The 10,804-nt window shown below is 35.0% G+C and overlaps 2 protein-coding genes across 2 annotated transcripts; one reads left to right on the top strand and one right to left on the bottom strand.

Annotated features, from left to right (window-relative positions):
* Positions 1 to 5,870: 5,870 nt before the first annotated feature.
* LOC113322821 lies at positions 5,871 to 7,922 on the top strand. Its single transcript, XM_026570978.1, has 2 exons — positions 5,871 to 7,203; positions 7,415 to 7,922. The coding sequence occupies exons 1-2, from the start codon at positions 5,953 to 5,955 to the stop codon at positions 7,640 to 7,642; spliced, it is 1,479 nt and encodes a 492-aa protein (XP_026426763.1). The 5' UTR covers positions 5,871 to 5,952; the 3' UTR covers positions 7,643 to 7,922.
* An 80-nt stretch (positions 7,923 to 8,002) lies between these two features.
* On the bottom strand, positions 8,003 to 10,678 carry LOC113322822. Its single transcript, XM_026570979.1, has 2 exons — positions 10,256 to 10,678; positions 8,003 to 9,706 (listed from the first exon to the last, which is right to left on the bottom strand). The coding sequence occupies exons 1-2, from the start codon at positions 10,487 to 10,489 to the stop codon at positions 8,579 to 8,581; spliced, it is 1,362 nt and encodes a 453-aa protein (XP_026426764.1). The 5' UTR covers positions 10,490 to 10,678; the 3' UTR covers positions 8,003 to 8,578.
* Positions 10,679 to 10,804: the final 126 nt, after the last annotated feature.

Below are 10,804 nucleotides of genomic sequence, written 5' to 3' on the forward strand. Positions count from 1 at the left end.
GGGGTCAGTAAAAACATGCATAACTGCTGATTTTATCCAAATCGATTCGTATTTTGGCGGGTGGACACTTGATGTGTCTCTTGGCAGATTGGATGCGGATGAATTTCTGAAACCGAACACTTTCATGAGTTGAATACGGGTGGAACATTATCAATCCATTTGTCACCCGACCCTAAACTTAATGTTGGTCGGCTGATATATATATATATATATGCATGAAGGTTATTATAGAAAATTGATTGATGGCATTTATAGTTTTATATTGAGATGCATTGAGAGTTCTCATCTCTCCTAAAAAGTCCTTAGCAAAGGCCAACGTTTCATCAGACAACCTCCTCTTGTTTGATTCTGTGTACGAGTAAGTACTCGTAAATCGTAGAGAAGACAAAGCGGGGCATATTATCTCTTCAATTTGCGCTATCTAAGACTTAGTTAAATCCGCAAACAAGGAAATATCAGAAATCATAGACCATGCTTAGGTTCTTCCTACTAAAAAGATATTCTAAAAGTATCAGTTTTTGGATTGACAAGAGGCCTTCATATTAATAAGACGTTACATCATTCTTGTTATGTTGTTGTTGATTAAAATTAGAGAATTAATTTTTAATTTTTTCGGGGATTGTTTAGGTTTAACCGTCTAAAAGAAAACATGGACATTTACTAAATCCCGGATGCCTCGTAACCAAGCCCCTGGAAGGCCCCTATACTAAGCTTTGAAAAACAGGAGTATATTCAGGACTCTTCGTAATATAGGAAATAAAGTAGAAACTGTAGAACAGACGGCGTACTCGTTCCTATCTTTTTCTATAACCAACCACACTACAATCTGACATAATACTTTTTCCGTTTCAGGAGAAATGTTACTTTCATTTTTTCAATTTGGGGTATTTTTAGGCTAAAATGAAAAAGTGAAAGTAACAATTTTCCAGAAACGGAGGTTGTATTACTTTGATCATTATATCTGAGCCATCCATTTTCATCGACATGTCTTGGAGCATCGTAAATCATCTAGACTAGATTTGTGCATGTGCTAGGAATCGGGTATATTTTTTCTTTTAATATAATGTGCGCGGGGTGATGCATTTTTGATTTGGTGTGCACAGGGATTCGCCCCGTCCTGTGGTGATGTATTTTTGATTTGGTGTGGCAAGGCAAATACTATTTTATTTATTTATTTTCCTTTTAACCTGGCTTGCGCAAGGCTTCAGCCCGCCTCATGGAAATGCATTTTTGATTTGATGACCTATGGGCTTCGCCCCACCTGTGGCGATGTATTTATGATCTGGTTTAGCGGGGCAAATACATTAAATAGGCTGAGAATATGTGAATATTTTATTTATTTTTTTCTTTTATTTTCACTGAAAATATGTAGATTTTGTTTTTATCTATTAAAATTTGGTGTGCTCGGGGCTTCGCCCCACCTCGTGGCAATGCATTTTTTATTTGGCGTGCTCGGGGCTTCACACTGCCCTATAGCGATGTATTTTTTATTTGGTGTGGCGCTGCAAAAACATTAAATAGGTGGAGAATAAGTGTGGATTTTATTTATTTTTCCTTTTATTTTGGTAGGAAATATGTGGATTTTTCTCCCTTTATATATTAACTAGGATATGACACGACACGGGATTTAATTTGTTCTCGGTGTTGCGAAATGATTGTTTCTTATCGTATTTCGACATATGTCATGTTAAATCTAACTGCAATGTTATTACATTGTGTCATTTTTACCTATTGTTATTAGAATTTATTTTTTACATACGTACGTTAGACACGCTGCTCAAGACACTGCTATGATGATGATCTCTAATAAACAATCACCTATTTTGACTTAAATTTGTCTTTTTTGTTTTTTGGTTGAAGCATACTTAAATTTTTTTTGAATATATAATTTTAGACTAATAATTAACCAAAAACATGTAAATCTCTAATAAATAGCGGAATTGTGGAATTTTACGTAAATATTTGTAAAATATGGAAACATTAAAAATTGAACGATAACAACTTTTACATGACTACTACCCTATACTATTCCAATACCTTTAAAAAGTTCTTTGAAACTTTGGAACAGAAGTTCTAAAAATTGTATATAGAGAGAAAAAGAATATAAGATATGATGCATATGCTGGTGTTCATGTCCCCAAAATCCAACATGTCGAGGTTCCATACACACTTTTTCAATTTTACTAATGCATATAAAAATATAGGATTAACATTCAACTTACTTCAGAAATCAAAGAGAATACATGTATGCACATCATTTTGTACATAACCTTGAAAGGAACATTAATGCTTGATCTACATGAGGCCAAATTTAACCTATGTCTAACTAACTATTCAAGATAGCCCATTCCATATCGAGAATGATTGTCGATATCTGTATAAGTGGAATTATTGTTAAGATAATCTTTCATCGGTATCAACATGCTAACGATGAAACGAAAAACATTATTTGCAAAAGCATGAGTTCCAATAATTCACCTATAATTTGAGAAAAATATCAGTTCCACATTATATTAAAAAGACATGAAATTTAATAGCTTATTTAAAAGAGTAGCTTGAAGTGAGATTGCTACAACGACCAAATGCAAGAGAAAGTAATTTTTAATGTAAGAAGGTAGTGTTATTGGTGTTCCAAACTTTCTCCAGTTTCATATCCATATCCATTATGAAATGGTGTTACAAATTAACTTTTACAAGGAAAGATTGTGCCTAAGGAAATTCTTCATGGATATCGTACATGCTTTCTAATTTGTTACAATATCAAAATAAATTACTCAACATAATTTCAAACGAATAATCTATAAGAAAGTGACACACTAACTCAACATGATCTTATCCCGATTGAATCATAGACACATGAGAATAAAACAAGGGTAGGGAGCTAAGTACAGTATTGGAAAGAGATGTAAGATTTAGTTTTAGTCTCATTAATTAACACGACACATGCCACCATATATTTGTTTCCATCCATCATTTTACAGTGAACATAAATCATCAAGCAATAAATTACTGATTTTATTCCCTAACAAAATTGAATTTTTATTGAACCAACCGATGTGCGGCACCACAATCCCAGTTCATAATCTATGTTGCTATTGGACAGTACCAACATATTTTTCATAAAATATTTTCTAGCTTTTCCTTTTTCAATGAATTCCCAACAAACAGATTTCACAGACCGATATCGGTATAATTATCAGGTAACCCACTAATAACACAAACTCTGACTTTCAGTTATCCTGTAAAAACTGAAATACAGAGACTGTTGCAAGAACCAATGTGTTGGGTGTTGGATCTCTAATAACAAAATATCTTATTTCGAAGTATATGCATAAAGAGTTAAAAGAGACAAATGATATGAGAAAACTTACAATTCTACAACCTCCTTGTTCCTGTCAACATCTGTAGACCTTCTGTCAAAGCATTCACATAATTGATAATTTACATTTGCTCCAACCTCTGTGATGTTATACAAAACTGAGCTTAAAACTTATTGAGAATTGTATGAACTAAACATATAGTAGGTCCCTGGAAAAAAACCCGAAATTTTATACTTTATCCAAGCTCAATTTGTATTAAGGGTCCAAAAGTAGCTTGCAGTGAGACCAACGGTACAGAAACGTGAATAAACCTTTCAACCGACCTTATATATATCTGGCAAACGAATCCGACCTTGTGCAAAATACCTAAATAACATGTTAATAATAATGATATCATATATTATACTTCGTGAACATTGCTACAATGGACTCTAGCAGAGCTAAATTCATATGGAATACGTAATGAAAAGATTTTACCAAACCTCAATATACAAAATCAAATATTGGTATTTACCTCGACAGAGAAAACCAACCGGTGTCCCTTCTCCCTTTCTTTAGGTGGTATTTATAAGGGACAATGGTGTTTTTTCATATGGACGGTCATCTACATTTCAGACACATAAAGGACGGTTCAGATTGAGTCATATGTTTGGGGTTTTCAATTTACATTTTTAGCATATAAAGAAGGGTTGAAGTTGAGACACTGATTTAAGATTTTCAATCTACATTTTCAAAGGTCTAGATCGAGTCACATAATTCAATCTCCACTTCACCCTCCCAATGTCATTTATTTGGAGTTATTCTTCACATTCAATTTGAAATTGTTTCTTTTATTGTAAATTAAACTCTCTCTTAATTCATGCTTCAAAAAAAATTTTGGGGAAAAATAAAAATATTCACCATACAATATTAAAAATGAAATTCTAATTTAGAGAGTAGAGAGTAGAGAGCAATACAAACATTCAGTTGAAAATGCTGCAGCTACTGCGCTTTAAAACAATTTGATGAATCTAATGAACGATAATCTAATATTTATAAAAATTAACCCTAAAACTACAAAAAGAAAAAAATCAAAAATATGAAACATTTCTCAATAACCCAGATTTAAAAACACTCATTGGATGAAAAGAAATGTTGATGAAAATTAATAAACTATAAAAAAGTACAATCTATAAGAGGACAAATATAATAACTAACCGACTTTCCAATATGCAATGGATGATAAAGAGATCTTCTTTGGTAGAAATATCTTACATATTGGAGAAATTGAAATATTACGGGCATAAGAAGATCTTTTATCTTATTTTTATTTTGATGAACAAAAAAAAGACGATGAAGAAGCTGAAAGAAAATAATCAATTTTTTTTGAAGCATGAATTAAGAGAGAGTTTAATTTACAATAAAAGAAATAGTTTCACATTGAATGTGAAGAATAACTCCAAATAAATGACATTGGGAGGGTGAAGTGGAGATTGAAATATGTGGCTTGATCTAGACCCTTGGAAATGTAGATTGAAAATCTTAAATCAGTGTCTCAATCTCAACCCTTCTTTATATGCTAAAAATGTAAATTGAAAAACCCAAACATATGATTCAAACTGAACCGTCCTTTATATGTCTGAAATGTAGATGACTGTCCATATGGAAAAACACCATTGTCCCTTATAATATAGATTTAAAAGAAAAAAATCATAATATAATAGTTAATCGATTTTCAAATTTAATTTGGACTTCCACAAAATTAAACAAGGCAAGTTAGGTTTTCCAAGTTTGTAAATTTTAAATCAACAGTATATTGTCGAGTGAATTTGGTTTCCTTTTTAAATATTTTTCCTATCCTTTTTAAACTAGTCATATACTGTTAAATGTCCTCACCAAGACGGTCATTTCACAAAACTAAAGACAAAGAAGCCTATCTCAGCCACTAATATGGAAGATTTATTTGTAGAGGTTTTTTAAGTGTTTTTTTTATAAGAAAATATCTTAGATTAAATTAAAATTCAAAGCAAATATGGTTTTGATAGTTTTGAGCATAGTTGCTCATTCTTCCCGATTTAAAATGTGAAAAATACAAGCTGGAGAATAACGCATATAGTTACAGGCAGTTGTTGCACTAGCTGAAACAGCTGCCAATGCAATTGCTGCATGGTTTGCTGATTTACTAACAGAAAAAAAAGTAAAGAGTTTGGAAGAAATAGCGGAAATTTGAGGATATGAGATTTTATCTTTCAAGTGTTTAGATGCTGCTTTATTCACCTGAAGCTGCTTTATTTGCATGGTTGGTCAACCTTGAATTAGGCGTTCATCTGTCGTGGGTAAATCTGCTCCCTTGATTGACCAGGATCATAACGCCCTGTTAAAAATTTAAAGGGTAATTTCGTACATCGCATTGATATTATTTTTACGGCTCGGTGTCATGATTTTAGGGATATCGGTCGGTATATCAAAACTTTCAAGGTCAATTTTGTACATACATTTCATTCATACGAGAGTTTGTTGACAAGCAACATTGCTTATTTAGGACGGAAAATTGGGTTTTGGCGGTTATAAAGGAAACAGTCTTTTCTTCTCTTTTCTAATTTCTGGTGAGAGCTTCTTTCCTCAATTCTGAATCTAAGTGTTGAGAGTATCCATGGCGGATGAGAGTAGAGGGGAATCACGTCGAGTACCCAATTCTTCAAAGTATGTGATATTTAGAAAGGAGTTTGGGAAGGACATGACGTTTGGATTAAATAGGGTTGGTGATGGTTTTGAGAAAGCAAAATCTCAAGAAAGGGATGTGTATGATCAAGCTGTGGATGATATTGATTTTTATATCGCCTACATCAAAGCTGAATTAACCGAGTTTGAGAGTATGTATAGTGGTCTCAGGAAGGATTATCTTTCTTATCTGAATGAAGCTGAGAGAAAAAGGGAAGGGTTGAGGTTTGAGATCACCGTAACCAGAAATCCAGCCACCGATCACAGTCTTAAGATCTCAAATACTCAATTAACTGAAAACCCCATCATCCGTGATCATGACAGTGAGTTCTTCAATGAATTTGATACAATTGCTTTTGATGATCAAGACAATCCTTCTTCTACAGATCCAACACAGAAAACCTTTCTCTCAACTTCTCACTCCGATCTAACACAAAACACCGATATCTCAACATCTCACACAGATCTTGATCAAGAAAATCCTTCTACGGATTTAACACAAAAAGCTCTCTCAACTTCTCACTCCGTTCTAACACAAAACACGGGTCTCTCTACATCTCACACAGAGCTAACCGTAGAGAATCAAAACCCTGATCAAAATGTAGAGAATCAACAGCCTGAGAATCAAAGGCGAAAGAAAAAGCAGAGTAAGGAGCTGGTTGTCCGTACGACAGGAGCTGTGACTAGAAGCCTAAAGAAGATTGTAGATGCTCGTACCAGACTCGAAAAAATGGCCGTAGCAGCAGAATCTGAAGCAGCGCGTCTAGTAAATGCCAGGAGTACATCTAAAACCACAAGAAGGAAATCACGGGTTCGAGTGGTGCCTCAAATTCAACTCAATGAGAATATTATAAATCAACAACAAAATCATGTGAATCAAGTACAGAATCTGCTCAATCAACAAAACCTGCAACCAAATCAACAACAAAATCTTCTCAATCTGCAAGATCAGCAGCAAAATCTAGAGGACAACGACATAAATCCTGATGATCCACCAAATCTAGAGGTTAATGTTCCACGTTTTCCTCACCAACTGTTTGATTTGTTGAATTCTGGTCCTGGCTACATTAAGTGGTTCGGAGTTGCTTCTTTTGTGGTACCTTCCATTATAGCGTTTAATCAGCAGCACAACCCAGCCATTATTGGAAATTGGGATGCTATTAAAGACCAACTCAGAAATCATGTAAGTATTCTATTTTGGTTTGTTGTTTTGCAAGTATAATTGAGTTAAAGTAGTTTTGGCTTAAATTCTGATGTTGTATCTTGCTTGGGTTTTTGTTAATACTTTGCTGATTTCATTGTCTGTTTGTTTTTGCAAGTAATAGAGCTTACTTAGTCCTGTTTGTGAGATCATTGTATTAACAGTATTCAATTCTCATTTGATTTTTTTGCAGGATTTTTGTGTGCATGAATGTGTGGAAGACACGGCCCGATTTCACCGTAAATACTTCACTAAGTTCTCGAAAGCTGAGCATCTGGATTTAATCGGCGAGAATCAAAGAGATGGCCGCATGAACCCAAATGATTTTGAAGAGCAGGTGGAGGATGAAGCTTGGGCGAAGGAGCTGGCGGAAGCTCCTGGAACTAACTTTCATAAAATGGCAGCCACTCTATTACCTTAGAAGGAAAAAGTTGAGAGTAAGGATTCGACGGATTGAATTTTGATTTAGAAGAAATTGAGTTTCAGCAGTAGAAGGGAAGTTTAGATTTTCAGTTTTTGAACATATATGCAAAGGTAGTAAGTAATCTGGAATCATTTTGAAGGATCGAAGAATAGTAGTAGTATAAACTAGAGAGGGCAAGATCTAATGTTTTTGATCATCAGTGTTTCTAATTGAATGTAATCTCTTTGTTTTTTTTTCCTTGTTGTTAAGTACCAGTAAAAACTCTTTCTTATTTTGACTCTTTCCCTTCCTAATGAAACTAGGAAGAGAAATCCTGCTGTCCTTAGGAATTGTCGAAATATATCACGTCTCAATTACAAGAAAAATAAGCCCCTTGTGAACCATTATAAATTATCAAGGCAAAACACACGGGCCTCAACAATAGAATCTGACTTATCACATAACCAAGTTAAGGTGCAAAGCAAAAAGTTTCCGCACACAACACAAACAGCTGAATAAGAAGCAACAAAGAAAACTAAGAAACTAGACCTCTATCAGCAAAGAAGATAAAGAGGTCATAATACATGAAGAACGGGAGGTAGAGAACCACCAGGCGAGCAACTTTGTTTGCCAAGGAAATATCAAATCTTCTTTCTTAACAACGGATTCATGATAAACTATAATGGCTTGATAATCTTTTTGATCCCTGCTGCAGGCTGACTTTCCGACTCAGCCACGGGAATACCACCCACGGACCTTACCCCTCTACTACTACACGAGGCCTTGCAAATCTCTAACCACCCTTTTTATACCGCAGAGAATAGAAGCTTACCTGTTCAGAGTATTAAGGCATCGTCAACAAGAAGAAAATTTCATTTCTTCCTCCAGTGGCTGACCCTGAAGAAAAAAAGAGAAACATTCTGTCTTTCATTGGAGATGAATGAAGATGAGTTTTTATCGAGACCCTTCCTTGGATAATCTCTTGCAAAAACAATGAAATTCTGGCGTTCTATTTTTTCCATCCGTATATACATAACCTAGTCCATCCTCTATATCCTTGTTTTCAAGCAACCAGTTCATGTAATCCCGCAAGATAGTACATTCTTTTGGTATGAAGATCTTAAGAGGGAGAGAGTTCTCTACATAACTATGGAGCTTATAGCCGATATGATCCCGTCTACAATAAATAAGTTTATCAACATCAACAACATCATCAATAAGGAAGACATGGCGCCTTACCTCGCAGCTAAACAACTCAACATCTTTTGTGGGATCGACAGGCGAATACTTCACCATCTTGAGACGTTTTCTCCTCAAATCGTACAACTGAACACATACGTTATCAAACCAGTACAAGATAACTCTATCAGATGCACACATTATCTGTGTTATTGGCTGAGGAGCATGAGTAGTAGTACTAGTAGTTGTAGTAGCAGTTGTAGTGGCAGCTGCAGCTGCAACTGTAATAGTAGTTGTGACGGTGGTGGTGGTCGCAGTCGTAGATGAAGTAGCTGTTGCTATGATGCAGGGAGGAGGATTAGACATATCTTGAATCATACTAGTATTATCACAAACATCAAAAATCTCTGCGCTCCATTCTGAATTGACTCTGTCCTTCAATACATACAAATGAACCTTACAACAACAGTTGCCATTATTCCTTTGCTCACCAGTCTGTAGACGTGCTATACAGGGAGATCCTTCAAATTCCAAAAGACGATGATCAATTAACTGTTGCTCCTGCTCAGTAGTTATTGTCGTTGTCCCCGTCTTGATCTTTAAGCTACATTCAAGAGGAAGAGAAATGAGTTGAAACTGTTCATTGTGAATGTCAAAACATAGCAGCATTTCCGTCTCCTGATCCTCTTCTTTGTTATCACCAAACCCTTGATCTCTAGTAAGTACCCTCCAGTAAAGAGCTCCACCAACATATATAGCTGATCTAGAAAAACTCATCCTTGACAAAATCACCTTCTTCTTCATCTTTTCCTGTATGATTCCAGCACTAACTGCAATAACAGGGAGGGTAGTAGGAGTAGACGACTCTCTCCATGATATGCTTCCCAGTGTGAAAACCATGCACTTGAATTTGTCATGAATATCAGTTAAAGTAGTTGATGTATTGGAGTAAACAAGGACAATTTTGTATTCATTAGCTAAAGAATCAAACCCGAAACCACAACAAAAAATGATAGCTTTATCAGGCACTGGATACATTGCGGCCATAAAGTCTTCCGGTCTGCAACTAGGATTTGTTATATGAAAGAAACATCGTCCATGGACAAGACATGCTCTATAGCAATGTAATCCATTACAATGACCTACTAGTTCTTGTTTACAAATGCAGAGATCAGTCATCTTACGAAAATAATATACATCATTATCATTGTCATCATCTATATCTAACCTTAAAGTGCATTGCTGTAGATGTCTAATTCTAAAAAATCGTGAATTAAGAATATCCAATGTGAGATTTGGATATCTATTGTTGTTGCGGCGAGATTGAAATAAGGTGTATAAGGATATAAAGTGAGGATGTATTATTGATTTATACCACAACTTGCAGACTAAAGCACATTCTTTTGAAAGATTCTTAACTGGTAGCCTTATCAATATATTATCAACTATTACCTCATGAGGAAGTTTCTGATGAGGAGATTCAGCTGTTGCTGTTCTATGAGCAGTCAATTTCCATCTCTTGTTAGAAGCAATTGGACCGCCATCCATCTCAATCTTCCTCTTCCCCAGAGTTAGGTTTTCATTCTTCTTCTTCTTCTGCTCCTCCATATACGCAATTGGAACATCATCCATCTCCAGCTTCCTCTTAGACCGGGTTAGGATTCCCTTCTTCTTCTGCTCCTCCATAAATAATATATAAATTAACTGATTTGTGATCAATAATAAAATCAATCAGATAGATTGAATGAAGATCAATGAGACTAAAATCATCCGAGAACACTAAAATCAACCACAATTTTACAGAAATGGATCTAACATTAAGACTGCCGCTTAGCCGACAACAATGTGAAATTCCAAATTGGAAATGAAAATGAAAATGGAATTGAACACTACTTTTATATCACTGTAAACCCTAAGCCGACCTATAGAAACACATGTGCGGCTCTCACGTATGGCGTTGGGTCTTTCAAGAATATCGAAACAAGATGCTCAGGATTTTGC

Source organism: Papaver somniferum, chromosome 11 (assembly GCF_003573695.1).
Source record: "Papaver somniferum cultivar HN1 chromosome 11, ASM357369v1, whole genome shotgun sequence".
NCBI lineage: Eukaryota > Viridiplantae > Streptophyta > Magnoliopsida > Ranunculales > Papaveraceae > Papaver > Papaver somniferum.